The sequence below is a fragment of the Amblyomma mixtum genome, chromosome 1, assembly GCF_055824585.1.
Source record: "Amblyomma mixtum isolate Tamu chromosome 1, ASM5582458v1, whole genome shotgun sequence".
Classification (NCBI taxonomy): Eukaryota; Metazoa; Arthropoda; class Arachnida; order Ixodida; family Ixodidae; genus Amblyomma; species Amblyomma mixtum.
In genome coordinates, this window is record NC_143012.1 from 311289690 (window position 1) to 311310087 (window position 20398).

Consider the following 20398-nt stretch of genomic DNA (forward strand, 5'->3'; position numbering starts at 1 on the left):
GTGGTTTCGTTTCTCCCGCTTGTGCCCCGTTGACACGCGCGAGCAGTGAGCGCGATGTTGCGCGCGTCGGGTTCTGCTTCCTGTCTGGCGTGGCGCGCGCACCTGTGGACCCGATCACACGCGCAGGGCGACGCAGTGAGCGTTCACGAGCCGCGCACGTGGTCGCGGCGGCCCTGTGGTGTCGCCCCCGGCCACCCGGAAGTGCCCGGAAGGATGCAGAGCGCGCAGGAATGCGGTGGACGCAAGGGGGCACTGCCTGCTCGCCCCGAGAGAAAAGCCGGCGCGTCCTTTGCCCGGCGATTATTGCGACCCGAGGCCTTTTCGCGAACGAAGATCGGTCAGCCGGAGTGGGCTACATCGGCCGCCGCGGGCGAAACCGTATAGTGCCCTTCGGCTGGAAACGACGGAAAGACGAAGGAGCAAGAAAGGAGACGCAGTGGACGCTGCCCTAGTCGTTAATATATATATTAAAACAAGGCTTCTTGCTTTTTCTCTTCTGTGAAATGTACAGAAGACAGCTACGTAAGCATACCGTCATCTACTCTCGCGGGTTAAGAGATCGGTACGCTATAGTTCTGCTTCTGATCATGAGATCTCCGGTTCATTTATGGGATATGGGGGTTTAACGTCCCAAAGCTACTAAGGCTATGAGGGACGCCGTAGTGAAGGACTCTGGAAATTTCGACCACCTGGGGTTCTTTAACGTACACTGACATCGCACAGTACACGGGCCTCTAGAATTCGAGCCCGGTCGTGACAGCCACTTATCGATCAATGCGAAATGCAAAAGCTTTCGTGCACTTGGATGCCAGCTGATGTCATCAACTCCCCACTACCACAGCATGCCTCCCTCAGCTTTGGCAAGCACACATCCGTTATTACTATTACTAATACTATTACTAATACTCTAACAGAGTCCATATTTTAATTTTATTCAATAATATTGCTACTCTTTTCTTTCTTAAGCTACTGTGTGAGTTGTTGATGCTGCTCAGGAGATATTCATAAATCTTCAGATAGTTTCACTTCTGGCAGAATCCGCATAAAAACACAGGGGCGCAAAAATACGTTCACGGGCGTAGTGAGGGAACGGGACAGCTCTCGTCCTCTTGTCTCACTACATTCGTGTCCGTATTTTTGCGATCCTTTGTATTTCTTTAATATGCACCAACACACACAGCTACAAGTACTTCTCCGTATCTGCGGTTAAATACGTGTGGACGCCAGTTATTGGGAAAGACAGAAGAAGGTTCAGAGTGGACGAAATCTTTCAGTCATCCCTAGCCGACAGCACCTTACGTTGGCGAACTATATTTTAAGTCTTGGTGGGATGAAGACTGAAAAGTATAGAAGTTCGGGTGGCGTATTGTAAATTTACCGTCGTCTGATTGCACTGGTTGCTTGGTTAAAACGGTCCGACTTATCAAGCGAAGTAGAAGATAAAGATGTGAAGTAGAAGCCAATGCGATCCGTGTTGGATCGATAGTCTTAAGTGCCGTAATGCTCCGCTGGTGCAAATCTTGCCGTTCGTAACTTTGTCTCGCGCGAACTCCCGAAAATTGCGGACAGTAAGCGCACAGTTCCTCAAGTTACCCAGAAGTCCTAACTTTTCCGAGACCCAGCAGCTCTGCGAGATCGCCCATGTCCAAATCTTGGGCGAGATTTCCCAAGATTAGACGGAGTGTTATCTCATACGAGCTTTAATCGTTATCGTAGACTCTTACTCCATCCTTCCCAGGAGTATAGACGGCGTGCACACTCTAAACACTAATGCGCCTATATGGGAGCAAAAAGAGGTTGTATCCTGTTTACTCCTTTGGGTTTAGAGTGCACGATGAAACTGCGGCATGCATGTAATCCTTGACATGCAGTGTCCATGCCGGCTCCATCTCCTGTGATCAATATCTTCACCCATTGCTTGGTCAATCACCCCTTTTATTGTAAACTCTCAAGAAATGAAATAAAATAAACAAAAATTGGAGAGGAAGCCCGCACCCAACCAGAGGTTATCGCAGGCGATCCAATTAAACATAAAAGAAAAGGGGTCAACGCCCAAGAGAAAATTTTTAAGGCAAGACGCCCCTGAAGGATACGAAGGACGAAATGAACATGAAACAGGGATGGGTCCAGCGTGCCTAATTTCTTCAGACAGGCTCGCAGGCGGCCAGGAGGAGGGAAGGTGCGGGGATCTGTAAGAAGGAAGAAGAGACAGGAAAAGAAAGCGAGGAGAAGAAAAAAACGAACAAACAGGAGATACTGGGCTTAAGAAAGTAGAAGGGGTACATAAAAAAAGGGGAAATAGAAAAGAGGATCAAGTAAATGACAAAAAGGCAGGTAAAACAACAAACAAAAAAAGAGAACGAGCGAAATTTAAAAAAGAAACAAAACAATTAAAACATGGAAATATAACAGCTAGAGGAAAGAAAAGGAATGGCAAAAAAAAAGAGCTTGTGTGGAAGAACTACTTGTTTTTTCCGTAGAACCGAGGCAGTTCTCTGGCGCATAGCATAGGTATTATTAAAACATCAAGTGAAGACAAAATGCGCGTTGCTGTTCCCCGATGTTGCTTTCTCTCTCTCTCTCTCCCTTTTGCGTTTTTTTAACTGTCATTGAAGTTGGCTGTTAGCTGAAACCAATCTACAAAATCAGCTTCGCTGCACTTCAGCATTACTTCTACAAGAAAAGTTGCGAGGAATTAAGCAACGATACAAACGAGATACTACAGTGTTTATGAATTCGCAGCCGCGAACTAGTGTTTAGAAACGCGACGGCCGGACCCCAGTTATAAAAATATGTAACAATATTACCGGATGCCACCTCCCGAACAGATTCTTTATCGACCCATTCTTCTCCGTATATGCAAGTAAGCTGTTCTCTGTGAGTTTCTTACGGTCTCCGAGATTAGGAGGGACGGGCATGCGACGTACGGTGGGCGAAGAACAATACAGGAAAGAAGGTTATAGCTCCGGTCGTCAAGAGCTCTATACCGAGGGCTCACTTAACTATGCATACGCAAGGAAGGTAATTCGCTATAATCCTCTTTGCGGGTGTCAAGCAGCTTCTAATCGCCGCGCACCACTGCCCGCGGCTGCCAATAAGCCGTGGGGGCGAGAGGGGGGGGGGGGGGGGGGGGGGTCAAGACTCTTTTTACTCGCTGTCACTGCATGACCCCAGAGTATTTGCATAAAGGATACGTGCTCTGACTGGCGGGTAAATACCGGATGATGCGCGCCGCCGAATGGGATTACCCAGCTGATGGGTCTTTAATCTTTACCTATTTAGTATTCCACAGCGAGCCTCCAACGCGCGTTTAGAGAAGTGGCTTATCCCATCGTTGTTTCCCCTACATTAACTTTGTCGGTGCCTAAAATGGTAGCAGCTCAATTCTGGTCTTTCTGCTGATTTTTTTTTTCTCTCTGTGAGTTGTTTGAGACAGGACGCGACGCACTCCTCTATTTTCCATTCGGCCGATCTTCGTGTCGGGGGAAAAAAATATGGAAAAGAGCGAAAATTTTGCGCTTATGCAAAGTGGGCGGTTCCAGCTTGAGCAGCTGCTAAATAATTCATGGCTTCAATTTCAGCTGTGCAAAACCCGCTGCAGCGATTAAGATGATGTACCTAGAAAACTACCGTAGCCCGATGATGACCCTTGCGTAACTGCACTGTAAGGGACCACGATCGCGTATAGTTTTTGCTTGAAGGAATGCAGACCCGGGATAATATAAACAGTCTCGTTCAAATTCTCTTCGTTTTCGCCCTTTGTCTTGCACTGAGGTGTAGCGACGTCCTCATCATCAGAGGAGTCAACCTGTCGCCGCGGCGCATAGCAGTGAAAGAGAGTCAAATGAAAAGCATTGTAATGTTGCACCGGCTTTGCACAGCGACTATAGAATGGAGCGGTTTATAATCGTTTCGTTATAACGACACGGTTATAAACCGTTTCGTTACGAAATAATTGATATGATAATGAACGAGATAATGGATACAGAGAAGGAATGACAATTCCTCGTGGAAGCTCGGTCAGCACGCGCTGTGACGAAGCTACGGATACAACGAAGTAAATCACCGGGCCCCTTCAATTTCGTTATAACGAGTTTCAGCTGTATATTATTGCGGCATGTCTCGTCCAGTAACGGCTGTGGCGTTTCCTCCGTGCGCGCCACCCGAAGACCCCGCCACGGCGGCGGACGCGTAGGTGCCGGGGCCAAACCGGAAGGGTCCTGCGGCCACGCTGGAATGTCTTCACGCTTTCGGCAGAGGAAAGAGGGGGAGAGGGAAAGGGGAGGGGGGGGGGGGAGTGTGCGCTGCTCTTGCCCGTGCTCTCGCCGTCGGTGATCTCGCCCGAAGGCACGTATCTGGCGGAAGAGAAGCCCCAGCAAAAGCCCTCGGCCGAGCCGCGCCCGGCCAGCCGGCGCGGCTAGCGCGCTAGTGGCGTCCGGAGAAGGGCTTCCCGCTGGGAGATGAGACGGCGCCGCGCAACGCAAGACGCCCACGACTACCCACAACTGGATGCACGGGCGTCGAACCGGCGACCTGGCTGGATAGGCAAGAAAGCACCCATCCCTGCGAAGACCCCCCCCCCCCATCCAATCTTTTCCACTTGCGTTCTCTTCTGGCCGAAGCAGCTCTGGAGATTCTCCGGCGGCCGCCCCGCCACCGGCGTGAGCCACGCCGGATGGCCATGTCAACAAACTCTCCTCGTATTTCCTTTGCGCAGCGAGGCTGGAACGCAATCCCCGCGGTGAACTGGACCGCCCGGAGAAGGGGAAGTCGGGCGCGGGATCTTAAAACTGCCGATAGCCAGCTCGTAATTGGCGAAATGTGATATCTGACGTAAGCAGGCCTTGGTATTCTGTCGTCGCTTCCTGGAATTTTGTTCTTTTTCAGCTATCGGTATATCGAAAAACTTCCATAGCTTGGTGTGTCTGGTGAAGGCTTTCGTTTCGTCTGCTGTACCGTAAATTCCCGTGCACAGCCCACGGATTTTACATGTTTATGGTTTAAAATAATGGGTTTTGCGGACTCTCTATGGGTGCGGACTATACGGCTTTCTTCAGTATCGGCTTTCTTTCTCGGTATCGCCTAATATAGCATGAAATAATCGATGAAGTGGATTCCAAGAGAAGAGAAGCGTAGCAGGGGACGGCAGAAAGTTAGGTGGGCGGATAAGATTAACAAGTTTGTGGGGATACGGTGACCGCAGCTGGCTTAGGACAGGAAATGGGAGAGGCCTTTGCCCTGCAGTTGGCGTAGGCAGGCAGATGGCAAGAGATGACGGGCTATGTACGGGTGGGGCTATCATGTAAAAGAAAAAAAATTCGGAAACAATTGTCCTGAGGACTGTATGCCGGAAATTACGATGCTGGAGGGCACATTAAAGCTCCGCCGTAAGAGTATGACGCCATGCTGTTAATGTATACTTGCGAAATTGGTCATTCTGTACCTCACATTCATGGGATCCCCGGGAGTCCTCATACCACTCCTGGCGTAGTGGTGCAGAGGCGATGCGCCACTTCCATGCGATGGCAGGTGTTGCCACCGGGTGGGGCTTTTGAGGCATAGGTTGCTCTGCCATCACAACCTGCCCACAGGGCAGTGGCGCGTCGCTTAACTGCTGCACCTCCGCACCAAGAGTGATATGAGGGCACCCAGGGGTCTAGTATGTAAAGTTGAGAATGTCCAATTCAGCATGTAGAGTCTTTGCCAAACGTAGCCAGGGTGCACGGTTTGCTTCTCGGTCGTATATTGAACCTATTATGTCAGCCCTCAAGATCTCTGTATGGTAAGGAGAACCCCTGTTCTCACCTTCCGAGAACTTTTTGGTATTTAGGGAAGCTATGGGGGCTCCACTACACGAATGAGAAGCAAACCACGCAGCCTGGTCACTTATGGCAAAGACTGTACATACGGCATTAACCCATTAACGCTGTCGCAGTGTACAGTCTTTGTCAAAAATAACCAGGCTGCATGGTTTGCTTCTAGCTTGTATAGTGGAGCCCTTGTGACTTTCCTAAAGACCAAAAGTTGTTGGAAGGTAAGAAGGCCCCCAGTCCTTACCTTTAATGACCATTTCAGCTTCCGGGAAGCTGTAAGGGCTCCACTGTACGAGCTAGAAGCAAACCATGCAGCCTGGTTACTTTTGACAAAGACTGTACGTCATACCCTTGTGTCCCCTCCATTTTTTTACGACTGTGCATGAACAATGCGAACAACGAGCGCACTTTTGTCCAAGGACTATTCGTTGTACTGACCGCACGCCTCCTTACGCTTGTTGAAATACCTCACTTTTTATTGCTTGCTGTATTTTGCAGTTCGCGACTCAGATTCTTCTTGCGTATTTCGAAACGCGAAATCAAGGACATGTATATGTCTGGCCAGGCACATATCCAGGGGGGCGAGGAAGCTCGAAATGGTACGGGCTCTCCGAAATGGAGCCTACCACTCCCGCCTTACAAACATTTTTTTTTTCGATAGTCTATCGATTGTCTATAGCTTTCTGTCTGTAAAGTCTATAGACTCTCTATGGACAGGTCTCAGAAAACAGTCTATAAGCAATACAAATGCTATAGAAAGCCTGCAGACAATATATAGATTTATGGCTATACATTTTTAGTAGACATTTGTCTATAGACTATGGATAGACAAAGAGAAATATCTATAGGAAGGCAATAGAGTGTATAAGAAGTCTATAAACTGTCTACGTTTTTATAAGCCCCCCCCCCCCCCCCCCCTCTTTCCTCGGTACTAGGAACTATCGTGAGCGCCTTCCGAAAAAAAAAAAAATCTTGGCTGCGTATACGTGTCCAGCATCTCAGTGGAGGAGGAGGACTAAGACGCATGTATATCCTTTCTTCAACTAGAAACGTACAACATGCCCTCAAAACGACGTCTGAATTCACGAAGGCTTCAACAAAATAGCTCCGTCTTTCTTTCCTCGTGCTTTTATTACGGCCAGTTTTGTCGCTGGCGCAGCAACATCGTCAAAGAGATGCGGACGTAGCAGAATGGGACAGCGCGCGGAAATCCCGCAGCTATACTTGTCGTCGCGGCGGTGTAAGGGGCGGACGGCTCGCGGAATAATTTAACCTGGCCGAATGCTTCTCGTGCTTTCGCGCTTCTTTGTCGGGCGCGCTCAGCGGCTTGCATAGGACACATTAGCGCAGGCTCGGCCGCTGTGGGGCGCTCCGGGTTACCTTTCACACTAGCAAAGGGAAACTTCTTTCTGTCATCCTTCCTTTTGTTCTGCCTTTTTCCTCTTCCCTTTCCTTTTTTTTAAAACCCTCGAGCTTTCCTTGCACCATGCACGAGGAGACGAGAAAGAAGCCGCTGACCTTACGCCGCGCGCACTTTTAGACACGAAATGTTCCCTGTTACGCGCGGCTGCTTTGAATTCATACGTCGCATTTTCTATGTTCTTCTCATTTTGGCGCACCCTATAACTGCGGCGCAATGAAAAGGGCCTTTGTGATGGATCCGCCTGTTGAACGAACAAAAGGCGCGGTCCCGCCACGATGCGGCGTTACCCGAAACTAATTTGCTGCCGCATCACTTTCGGGTCTCGGAATTTCGCTAATGTATTCCGGCACGGGCGGCAGCTGTGCTTCTTATCAGCGACAACCTTTTTTTTTTTGGTATTCTTCTTCTCCTTTATATGTGTGCGTCTTGGCTTTCGGGATATTGCGCTGTGTCTGCTATTGTAGGCGGGGGCGTACAAATTAGTTCTCGCTGATTTCAGGCCGCGCTTTTTGAAGTACAGGAACCTGAAGTACTCATTCTGTCTTTCCCTTCGTTGCTGGATCTTCGTCTTGGAGAAACGTGATTTTGTGCCGAAGCGTCTGTATAGCTGAAGCCTTGCTTCGTAATCTAATTGGGGCCAGTACGTCTACCCGTATCCTGTCGCGGTAGTGTATCGGAGTTGGGCTTTCTTCACGCTTCTTATTCTTCGCAAACATTCCTGAATGCAGCGGCTCATCGCAGCGTCGTGCGTTCATCTGGCACAGAAATAATGGAGGAACAGTGCAGCAAAGCTTTATAAGAGCGTGCTCGACACAGTTACCTTCTTAATTTGTTCGTTTATAGCACAAGAATTAATTATCAAAACATTCGTCGTTTTTCATTTCGGTAAACATCTTTTTTTTTTCGAAAGGGGGGGTGGGGCTTTTCTTTCCTTTTTTGTATGTTACGCGAAAAAGAAAACTAAGCTGTGCATAAAAAAATAAGAGAGGTTCTTAAAGTTTTAGAGTGAAAACAATGGCGAAGAAATTAACCGAAATGTTCAAACACGCGATGCGTATTCATTTCCGCGGATATGCATTTTAATCTCATTAGTCAGCAAGGATATAATGTGTGTTTCTGCTCACCTGACAATACATTTATGCCGCATCACTGTTCCTTCATACATATGCTCGGCGGTATGTAAAATTGCATTGTTTATTTTTCCCTCGTTCGATCCTGCTTGCCGCTGCGTATCGCCATGGCAACAAGCGGATCACGCCAGAGAGCGCCTTCACATTCCGCGCTCCTCCAAATCTTCTTGGTGCTCTTTCGGGGCACGCGCGCTGTGCCTAGCACGAAACGGGTGCACGCTAATGAATGATCTTGGCGCTTCCGCGTCGCTGGGCGCAGTTTCGGTCGCTCAGGCGTATTATTGGGGGCCCGGTTTTGCGAAAGCGAGGTTGTCGCATGCTTCCACTTGTTTTCTTTCACGGCGTTTCTGTGTCGACGCACCGCAGAGACTGTTGAAGGCATTCTTCCACATCCCTGAGCGCCCGTGATCGGGACAAGCTCTACCCTTTTCAAACAGGCTGCTGTATGTGGGCTGTCTGCGGAGTGGAAATGTTTCGTGCGGTCTTGTTTTGCCCCCTTGCGCGTTGCAGTTTTGGGCGCCGCTGAAGTTGTGATGCTCAGTGGAAGCTTCCATTATGCCGGTGACGTCTGGCTTGAAATGTATTTTGTTGCTCGTTTTTACTGCGTAAGCAGCATTAGTGCCATTAGACGGAAATGCCGGCGTGTGTCTTTGCGTAGCCTCTGTGTGAAGCCTCCGGAGCCTGCAGCGAGCTGAGCGCGAGGACCACCTCCGATGAGATGCGAGAGGGAAAATCCTCATTGGCAGAGGGGCGGGCGCAGTGACCCACCAAGGAGCGGGAGCGGCTATTGCGAGAGAAGGAAAGCGGCGCCTAAAGCGAGCGCGCGTCATCGGCTGATCCAACACGGCGCGCCAAGGCGAATGTGTAAAATGCAAAAAATATAAGAAAAAATAATTAACGAGCCATGATGTCAGCCAGAGTAACGTGAAATTAATTGGACCAACTTTCAGGCCATGACATGCGGCAAAGGGGAAAAGCTTTCAAGGAAAAGCACCAAGTAGATAAGCATCAAATGTAAAAGCATCATCCTAAAAGCGCATTCAGCTCACGCAGTTGACCGCATCAGACCATCTGAGCGTCTGTCAATTTTTATTGTTTTTCTACCCGAACAACGCGCCACATTTATCTCAGCATTCGCTAACGTACTATCAGCGTCAATTGGAACGCGAACAAGCCAATTGAAACGGGAACAGCACAACTCGCAGATATTATACTAGGGAGGCAAAATACATGAGCAGTTGATTTTCCTATTGAAGCCGAAAAGACCGCTCTTCTGAAATGTTAATAGCCCACGCCTGTATTTCACCTCCAGCCTCTAATATGCTTGATTATTTGTGCTCGCGTTTCAGGTGTTTTGTTCGCATTTCATTTGACGCTGATAGTACGTCATACTCACCGGGCGATTTCAGGAAAGAAGATTGGCCCCTGTAGGTCATTCTTCTCCTAAGTTCTCGCAATGACACGCTACCATCATGGCAAACTGAAAATTCCCATATGAAAGATTTAGAAGAAAGGCGTAAAAGAATGCGTCCTTCGTAGTTGCGGTGTGCCATCTGTTCACATACCGCAGTAGGAGTTCCTGTCAGTGTGGCCAATCACGCAGCCTGTGTTTTATCTCCGTTGCATCTGCAAGGACCGGGTTTTCATCACCGCTTAACGATCTCGCTCTGTATCGCTGGAACTAGATTTGCGAATAAGCACCCCTCTGCTTAAATTAATGTTTGCCCGCCCATGGCTGAAGTCCCGTGAGAAGAGCCGCTAACAGCCGTGGTTCCTCCCTCTCTACGCAGGGTTTACCCCAAGAACTCGTACATGTGGTACCGGACCGAGCGTAAGCCCGGCCGCCAGGGCTTCCAGGGCAACTACCGGCGCAGCTACCACGGGGGCGGAGGAGGCGAAACGGCCGACTCGGGCCCGGACTCGTGTCCCGGCTCGGACCAGGGCTCCGAGCTCACTTCGGAGGAGGCCAGTTCCGAGTCGTCCTCTTCGTCCTGCCCTTCGTCGCCTCTCAGTTTCCCGCCACACTCGTGGCCCAGTCCGGGCGGCCCCGCTCAGCCCGTGACGACGACGGTGGCCGCTAGTCAGGACGCGGCGAAGACCACGCCCCTTCGCTGCGAGCGTACCGACTCCCTCAACAACAACAGCAACAACAACAGCGGGAGCGTCAACAGCAGCACCACGACGGCTGGTGGTGGCAGCAGTATCAGCATCAACAGCTTCAACAACAACAACGCGCTATCGCCGTCGACAACGGGTGGCGATAAGTCGTCGACGTCGCCCGTGGCCTGCAACGGCTGCTGCGACCAGTGGCCCCCGGCGTCGGCGGCGAACAACGCGACCAGCGCCGGGACGGGAAATCGCCGCACCAACTCGGCGACGCAGACGGGACCCGACGAGGAGTGGGGCGTCGTCCAGCTGAGGCGCGGCGCCACCAAGAGTCAGGAGGAGCTCGAGTGCGAACGCCTGTCGCAGGACTTCGCCTCGCGGTACGGGGATGCCGCGCTGCGCTCCCTGCTCGGTGAGTGTGTGCCTCTTTCTTTTGTGGCCCCTTGCAGGGTCCATCGGAATCGCTTTTGGGCATTGTTCTTGTTGCAAGGTCAATGCGGTGTCGTGTAGTGCTATGCTGAAGTATCATCCTTTGTTTGCGGACTCTGTTAAAGGAATCTGATGCCGCAGTTCATAAAGCCCCAGCAATAAGCGCCCTTTTTGTTACTTCTTTTTTTTTTCGCCGTCACATCAGCGCCATTGCAAGGTTAGTTTATTATACTTCTATCCTGCTGCTTTTTTTTTTTTTGCCTGAGCTCTTATTTTTTACGATCTTACTCCGTGTTTCCTAACACACTTATTTTGTACGATCTTACTCCGTGTTTCCTAACACACTGTTTTAAATGTGCCGGGCAAACATTTTCTCTTGTAGTCTAGCACCAGCATTTGCCCGCTCTTGAACCCACATTCACTTATTTTGTCACTATCCACGTGTATACTTGCCACAATGTTTTCCCGCACTCTTCCCTGCGGTCACGAACAGTACGAGGAAGAGCCCTATATTATACTCAATTTCTGTGGAGGTATACGTATACAGACCTAACCTATACGCGTGTGGCACCGCGAAGGCGCGAACGGCCCTCTACGAACAAGAGTGCAAAAAACGAGCTCCGAGACAATCGCGCCGTTTTCTACGCATTCTAATATTGTGGTGGCCCACCAAGCCGAGAAACCCGGCCAGCAGCAGCAGCGGCTCTCAAGGATGCTGGCAGGAAAGCGAGGCGGCGGAGCGCTGGTTAATGGAAACATTCCGCGGCCCGCATCGGGAGAGAGAGAGCCGTTCGTTCCCATGCGCCTTTCGCTTAGTCAGTCTTTATCTCCGCGGGACGCATTCCGACGACGACGAAGACGGCAGGTGGAGGGTCAACTGCGCGTTGTGCCGTATGCCCACCCGCCGCTGCCATCGTCGCCGAAGTCGCTAAAACGGAGAAAGAATAAACCGTTATCGAGAGGACGCTATAAGTGTTGCGCCGCTGGCGGTCGACGGTATAAATAGAGCGTGCCTTCGAGAAGAAAAAAAAAAGAGAAAGGACGCTCGGCCCTCTTAGTTGTCGACCGTGTAGGCGCGTGCAAGAGGAAACAGTCCGTGTCTCCTGAGGGGCGAAAGGAAAGGGGGAGCGGAGGAAGGGGCATGCCGCGCTTTCTCTGGATGTCACCGCGAGCGTCGTTGTCTTCTCCGCCGCACGAAAGTGGGTCGTCGTCGTCGCTGTCCTCCATCGCGCATTGTCGAATCTCTTCGTCTTGGTGGCCCGCGTCGTTATATACCAGTTCGGGCCGCGATAAAGTTGGCCGGCCGTATAGCGGCGCTCGGTGTCACACGGCCGAGCTGGCCCCTTCGTAGCCTTATAGGAGGTCGGACCCATCTTGTCTCCTCTTCGGTATACGCTCTGGTGTCGCCTGTGTGTAAACGAACGCGTGGAATCTGGGACATGCAAGCTCGCGCAGATAATGGCTTGTTGTCTCCGCGGGGGAGAAAGAAAGAAAAGGGTTTTCACACGTGGTGGTCACGTGGAGGGCCACGACGATTTGTGGAAGAAGTTTTGAGACGAAAGCGAGGTTTTCGCACGGAGGTTGTCGCATGCGCGTGAGGAAAGGAAACAATGGAACGATAACGATCGTGGAATGCACTGGCGCGCTGCCTCTCACCATTCTGATGTCGCTGTATCTTTGGTGTGACAGAAAAAAACAACAGAACGGTCAAGTTGAAAAAGAAACTGGAGTTTAACCCTGCAACGCCCTGCGTATCACGTGTGATAAAGAGTACAATCGTCAAGCGTAGTTGTTCCCGCTCGCGAAAGAGTATCAGATCTTCACGGTGTTGCTGAAAGCAGATTTTCCAGCGCATTTCTCAAATCCCAGTTGTCAGAGACGCAGAAGTCACGCTGTCAGTCACTACAAAACTTAGCATTGTCGGTGAAACTAGCTAAAATTTCAGCGGTCGTACTGAAGGCATCAGCAGGTGATGTAGCAATTTTCAATTTTGCTGTTGATTGATTGTATGACCCCGAGTGCGTGTCAATATTTTATACTTCTTAGACATTCGGAAACGCTTCTGATTTGCTCACTTTAATTCTGCAGTGATTGTACATTGCTCGGTAAATCTGCCGGCTTTCTTTTTTTTTTTTTTACATTTCTATAGTGAAGAAGCCCGCAACGAACCACTGCTAGAAAGGAGCCCACAACTTTGACGCCCCATTATCATTGTTCGCTCACTACGAGGTTAAACGGTATCGGCTCTTGCCTGTCTTGATTTGTGGCCATCGCCCTACCCGAGCCAGCTGTCCTATACGACTCCTATCTCGAAAATTCCCGCATGTAGTCTTGTCGCCCAGCTCCTCGCGCGTTCGCCCCTTTCTCCGTGACTTGCTCACTGAAGCGATAAACTATCAAGGGGCTTTGGTCCTATCATTTCGAGCCGAGAATTCCGCAGAAAAAAAAAAAAAAAAAACTCAAGCGCGCTGGTTGGAATAGCAGCTGAATATGCGAAATGGGTGTGACATCTGTGCATACATCTGTTAAAAAGATGACGGGTCCTCTTTTTTCCGGCCGATCTACCACTTGCTTCCCCAGCGGCTCCTCGATGACCGGCGTGCTGCAGACATGGTGGCGAAGCACGCGAGCTCGCGAGTGGTTAGGCGATGGACGTCTCCGGCAGAAGGCCATGCGAATTTGATCGAACTTGCGTTGATCCACACCGGCTTGAATAGGTGCACCGGCGTACTCTGAGCCAAGGAGGAAAGATCTGTGCCAAAATAATAATAATAATAAAAGTAAAATGGAAGGAAAAGTAAAGTAAGGAAGCGCCTCATTCCTCGTGTCTTCTCACTGTCTGCCTGGCCATCAGGTGCGCTCGCTTTCTTTTACGAATTCCTGGAATAAATATACGAATCGCGAGACGAAAAACGCATGTACCATCCATACCCACAGTTTGATCGAGGTCCTCACCGTATTTTCAAAAGGAAGTTGACGTACGTCTTTTGATCAAAGTGAACCTGTCCATACTACTCTCCCTTTCGCCCAGTCCCTTCTCGTTTCTTCACGCGCCGCCTCGACAGCGAGCCAACAGTTCTGTAGTTCTTTTTGAACCCCCTTGTCTTTCGTTCGGAGGCGTTCTCCGGCTATGCCGCACCTTGTGTATGACCTCACGACACACGAGAGTTATGCGGAAGGATGTGCACGTTCGTGCACGACCGCGGCATATCGCGAATTGATTCGCCGTCGCGTCAGCCTCTGCCGATTCTTTTCGCAACCGCGTGGCCCGCACCTTCACCGGAGGAGGCGAGAGTGGCAGTGGATGCTTCCTTGCATCAGATGTCGTTTTGCACTGCCATGTATCCTTTGCATTCCCGCGCCGACATTGGCAGAAAAGAGAGAGAGAGAAAAAAAACGGAAGGAATAAAGAGGACAACAGTCTAGTGAGGGCGTTGATGCCGTTGGCCAAAGGCGCGTGGTAGTGAAGTGCTAGGGCGCGTCTACGGAAACGGGTGGGGAGAAAACCGGCGCCGGAAGCGTGCGGAGAAGCCGGCTCGCTTCTAATCTCGTTAGAGGAGGAACGCCTCCTTTGCGCATATAGCTCCCGCCTCCATCGTGCATATCGTCCGCAGACCCACGCACGCGCGCGCGAGTGTGGATAAGGGGCATCACTCTCTCCCCACAGCACAGCTACATGTTCCGGTGCTGCTCCAGCAGCAAGATATGCAGCAGCAACACAGAATAATGCATAATACTTTTCCCCAGCCAGCCCCCTCACCGTTCAGTCATTTTTGTTTTCGTTTTTCGTTGAACGATATAGAGTCGAGTCGGCCGTGGCATGAAGTCCCCGGGCGGTGTCTCGGTTGAGCGGACGTCTCAGCGCTTGTTTCATGCGTCGCTTTGCCAACCGGGTACCCTCAACCGTAAGAATGGCAGGACGGAGGAGCCTTCCGCTCGGGCTATACATCTGCGGGATCGCTATAGCTCTTTCAGACGGAGAATAATAGTTGAGCGAGCGGCTGAAACAGCCATAAAAAAAAAAAAGAAGCAAAATAGCCCGCCATTTCTCGGTGCTTTCTCGCGGGCATATATCGTACACCGCGCACTCTATTTCGACTCGAGTGACTCGGTCCTCCCGTGCAAGAGGCTTGAGAGCGCGGAATTGTTCGCTGTGCTGGAAGAGAAGCCGCCTATAACCGGCGCAGTCCGTATAGCTATGCGCATATCTTTCTTTCGGCTGTGCGCGGATACCTGCGCTGGTATACCTTTTGCCCGACCGGCACGTTTGTCGAGCTCCAGGGAGGGAGGGGTTCCGACCGCGGCCGTATCGATTCGGACGAACGAGAAAAGGGACTCGCATCGGCTTTCGAGGAAGGGGACGTGACGGGCTTCCGCCATCCATCACGGCTCGCTCTCGTTTTGCGGTGCCAGCGCGGAAGAGGAGGGCTCCCTATATTCGGTGCGTATATCCCGACGCCCCTCCTCCTCCTCCCTGCCTCCATCCCCTTCGCTTCCCGGCACGTAGGTCGGGAACGGGGGGGGGGGGGGGGGGGGGGGGCAGCACCTGTCGGCGACAAAGTATGCTGCTGCTCCTACAGCTCGCCGCGTAGCGACACGGGCAAGCATGGATGCGAGCACACGCGTGCGCTGAAAACATTCCCGCGACCACGCACGCTCTCCTGCGCTCACTTTCTCTCTGTGTCTCCCGCCTTCCCTCTCTCCAGTTGCACGGACGTGTCATGACACTTTCGCGAGTTCCTGTCCTGCTGTTTCCTTTTCTTTTACGCGTGTTCGCGCAGTTTCGTTTCTTTTATTTATTTATTTATTTTTGAGGGAAGAAATCTGGGAAATTTGATAATGCGGATTCCATCGACGCGCTGTTTTTTTTTTAACGCGGTGGAGAATTGCGCGGCACCGGGACTCGAACCCCGGTCCTCTCGCACGCGAGGCGGATGCTCTACCTCTACGCCTACGCTGCATGGATTGTCTTGGAATTACTCAAACTTGCGCCAAAGTGTGGCTGCCGCGAACGGGGTAGTATGATATCCACTTCGGCTCGCCTCATTCCACTTTGGCAAGTGGAAAAATGCATAAGCTAACCGTGACGTCGGAGACGTGAGACTTTTTCCAATAGAATTAATTGCTAAGCGAACCAGCACTTCTATTTATTCTGCTTGTCTCAAATAGCTTTCGTTCCGGTTCGGCTAATAAAGCGCGCTTGTAACTGCCACCGATCTATACCTATAGCCTTCCTTCCGTCCAGCTGTTGTCCCGTGGTTCGGTTTCCTCGCTGCGAGGTGGGTACAGGCTGCAGCATCGTAAAACACAGTTCCCGCGCGGGCAGCACCCGCAATAAACGCAAGCTCTGCCTCCCGCGCAGTTTATGATCGCGCACTCGGCTGCTTCCGCGCATCGGTAACGGCAGCAGTGAGCTGGCCGCACGACCGTAGGAGGAGGCTTTTTATGCCGTTTCTTTCGGGCATAATTCAGCAGAGCATGCGTGCAAAGCATATCCCTCGCTCCACTACTTCTCCGTTACAATGGCCGGTGCCGTTGGCGGCTGCATGAGAGCTCTAACCTCCGAGGCCCTCCTGATATACGGGCAGTAAAATGGAGGCGACAGTGAGCACTCTCTGCTCATCTGGCCATGATACGCAAGACGTAAAAATATGAAGAAAAAAAACTGGTTAGCAGCTGAGCCGGCGGCATATGCTGTGTTCTTTCTGCCTCCGTTTTCTAAGTTTTGTCGGCTTCGTCAACGAAAAAAAAAAATGTAACGTCCGTAGCGTGGTTACTATAGTAGGATACAACTTATAAAAACAGCAGTTGCTAACACTGGGCCGCGGTCCGCGGCGTCTTGTATTACTCCGCTGGCCAATCGCAACTGTAAACGAAACTAATTTTTTAATGTATGACTATATCAAACAACCGACGTATCAGAATTCTAGAGTTCATATTTTTTTTCTTGTGCTAAGCTTCTTGTTTACGTAACAAGAAATGTTTTGAGCAACGGACTACTTCTTTGTCGTGGAGGAATTCTGTGCGTGGAGGCTGAATGTGGGCGGAGCTTCACTGCAGACTTAAGTTGTATCCGACTATACACCGCCTTCGCGATGCCGGCACTCTCTGTGGAACTCAACATGCGCGGATGGTATGCGTACCGCCGGCGCCCCTGAATAAGGGTGGTCATATTAGCGCGATAGCGTTAAGGAGGTCGCGTCACAGAAAATCCGACGTCGACGTCGTCGTTGACCGTGAGCGAAAAGTTCACGAAAAATCCCCACAGAAGCAATCTGTAGAGGCAGGTGCGCCACCTAGGTCATGTGACCTTGTGATGTCATCGCAACCTACCCACCGGATTGGGAGCAAACTGTGCACTGTGGCAGGTGGTAGTTAAATTAACGATTGGTGGAGAGAGGTAGCCCCCGAAGAGCAACCTCGGTTCACCGGTGGTAGCACCTGCCATCACAGGGCAGTGGCGCATTGCTTAACCGCTGCACCGCTGCGCCAAGAGTGATATGAGGACTACCAGGAGTCTATGAATGTTAAGTAGAGAAAGACCAATTCTGCATATATGGGCATTATTAACCCACTAAAGCTATCGCGTCATAGGCGCAGCTTAAGAGTCCCTTTCAATTTTTTTGCTTTCATGGCCGGACTGTGCCTCTGGCTCATTGTCCGGCCGGAGCTCTTGTTTGAGTGTACCAAGTGAATAAGCCACTTCTTCAGCGCACTTACACGCCTTGCGTGTCCCCTGTGCGCAGTGCCCAGCCCGAACCAGAAGACGACGTCCGACTACCTGGAAGGCCTGTTCGACGTGGACGCCAGCCAGAACGGCCAGCTGGACTCGCTGCCCAGGCGGCGTAGTTCGGTGGCCACGTCACCGCAGCCATCGCCGCCCGCGGCTTCACCATATCTTCTCCCCGCCACAGGGAACAACGCGCTCAGGTACCATGTGCATGTCAAGCACAGCGGCGGTGCATGGAGTGTCTGTGAATCGCATCTGAGTCAGGCCTTGTCTCCGTGTCCTCCTTCACGTTGTCTAATCACCGCCTCTTGGGGTCGAGGTTGCGATTACAGCAAGAAGATATATGCGATCGCTCGCAGAGAGCAGTTGCCCCCTGCTGGCGGTTTAACTGTGCATAGTTGCTTCTGGACACGAAACGAATGCGCCTGAGGACGGGAATGGGTAGTCATCATGTGAGGGTGCGTGACACTGACTTTAAGCATGCTGCATTCCACTGTAGATATATATGTATACTGTCTTAAAAGATGCGGCCTAATTAAGCTACCAGCCAGCCAAGCAGGCGTAAATTATTGGTTCACTTCGAACTCCGTCTTCCTTGTGTTGGCTGCCGTTAGCAGCCTTTTATGAATACGATGTTGGTGGCATGCGACATCGACAGAGGTTGTTGGAAGGTACAACACGTGTTCAGAGTAGAAGGTCTGGACCGTCCACTCATCGCGCCTCGCTTCGCGTTGCTCGCAGGGACGAGAACCTCCCGGCGAACAGTGCCTACTACACCACATCCGAGTCCAAGGCCAAGTTTCTGACCAGGTTCGGATCGGACATTGGCAAGCAGGAGTGGAGCTCCGATAGCGAGCTGGCCGCCAAGAAGGTTAGATTTTTCATTGCTCGTGTCTCACCGCGTCTTTTGTATTTATATTCGCCTGTTTTCTGTTTGTTTTTGTTTTTTGAAATACAGTATTTTGAAGTATACAGTATTGAAGTACAGTAATATCCCAATGCCGTTCGGGATATTGAGCTTAGAGGAGAAACTGTCCTAGGCAAGCTTCCCTGCTTGCCCTTCTGTCTACCTTATTCCTGTGAAATGCGGGACTAAACTGAAGCCTTCTTCTGGCCATGTAACGATGTTTGATCGCGGTACCTTGGCTATGTTGTACGTTTTGTTTCTTTGAATGCCTAATTATGCGCACAACGAAAACCGACAGTCACAGGAACCAAGGAGCACAGGGGATGTTCTTCTTCTTAATTTGTGTATTAATAGGGTAATTATTTAAAGATAATTGTTAAAAAAGCTGAAGAAAAGCAACCACATGCGGTCGGTAGGATCCGAACCCATGACCTCCGAATTTCGCGTCCGGTGCTCTACTAATTATAAGTATTGGAATGGGTTTTTCGGGCACAAAGTACAAAACGCAGACCGGCGTTCACTGACAGTCAGCGGTTCCAGCAGCACCAATCCGAAGCACGTGCTCACCGAGAGCAGTCCCGCTGTCGCGCAGAAACTTCTTTGTCGTTGCAGTATTATTATTATTATTATTTATTATATAGATAATTGCATATATAACAACGTTAGTGTACCTATTGCCTGATCGAATGAGCCGCTTTCGCCTTGTACCACGTGTCTGCATGGTGACTGTTCTCGACGGCTGCTCACAGGACGAGCTGATGGCCAGCATCGCGCGCAAGCTGGACGTGCTGCGGTCGGCGCGGCTAGGCCTACGCGAGGAGGCCGCGCAGAACGAGCAGCTGGGCCGCACCCTGGGCAGCCGCGTCGAGCAGCTGGCGCGGCCCGCTGAGCGCGACAAGTACCGGCTGCACGTGGACGAGCTGGACAAGATCGTCAGCCTCATCCTGTCCCTCTCCGGCCGCCTGGCGCGCGTCCACAACGCGCTGGCGGGACTGGCCGGCGCAGACGAGCCCACCACCCAGGAGAGGGTCAGTCGCTTGGCCTTCCTCTCGCCTTGCCCGTTTTTCCATCAATAGTTGAATGAACAGTGCACTGGTATGAAGGGCTTTCCTCAACACTGCCGTAACCGAAAAATCTTGAGGTTTGTCTCGTGCCCAGTGAGAATTTGATCCACGCAGGAGAACCGGAGAACAAGTGCTCTTGAGAATGTGCGAATGAGAATGGGCCCTATGATCCAGGTGTGCACGGGAGCGGGAGTACATATAGCAGGAGGGAGGGTTCCAATAAAGCTGTCGCTGTCATTTTCTCACCGCAGTGTATCCGAGAAAGTCTTTTTTTTTTTTTTTTGTCATGCCCAGCTTTCCAGGAAGTCGGCAACTAGCCTCACTTGTTGGCCGCGAGTAGTAGACATTGTGTAATTAAATGGAAATATTTTGAACTTGTAACTATAGGAAATCTGAAGATTACCGAGAGAACCTGCGTGAACAAGGTGATTGTCATGCTGTACTTCTCCTCCTCACTGCAAAGTCGGACCTAGAAATTGTTTCCTGTGCTCACACCGACTAGTTCCGACAATCACAGGAACTCAGTGGGATGTGCCAAATATTTCAAATTCCCGCAATGATTTTGAGTGCTCAGCATCACGTGGCACATGGGAGCAGCTGTGCAAACTAAAAACGCTTGTCCCGATTTCCTGGGCTTGTGTATCTGCTATGCACATTGCAAAGTTTCGAATTTGCTGCACTGTCTGCTCTCATATAAGTTATCGATGCCTGCCTGAACACACAACCTGATGAATTGTTTTCTTTTTTGCAATGACACCAATAACATTTCACAGCTTTCACCACCGTGCAAAAGTGC

General features: G+C 50.9%; 2 protein-coding genes across 5 annotated transcripts in view; one reads left to right on the forward strand and one right to left on the reverse strand.

Annotated features, from left to right (window-relative positions):
* Nucleotides 1-20398, forward strand: part of Shrm (shroom) — a 444260-nt gene that overhangs the window by 419941 nt on the left and 3921 nt on the right. For both annotated transcript variants that reach the window (XM_089566904.1, XM_089566905.1), the window contains 4 exons: nucleotides 10157-10884; nucleotides 17648-17831; nucleotides 18373-18502; nucleotides 19288-19566. In XM_089566904.1, the coding sequence (XP_089423030.1) occupies nucleotides 10157-10884; nucleotides 17648-17831; nucleotides 18373-18502; nucleotides 19288-19566 (1321 nt within the window). The remainder of the gene's footprint in view (nucleotides 1-10156; nucleotides 10885-17647; nucleotides 17832-18372; nucleotides 18503-19287; nucleotides 19567-20398) is intronic.
* The window catches only part of LOC149372430 (uncharacterized), a 276300-nt gene that overhangs the window by 233553 nt on the left and 22349 nt on the right, over nucleotides 1-20398 (reverse strand). The window lies entirely within an intron of this gene.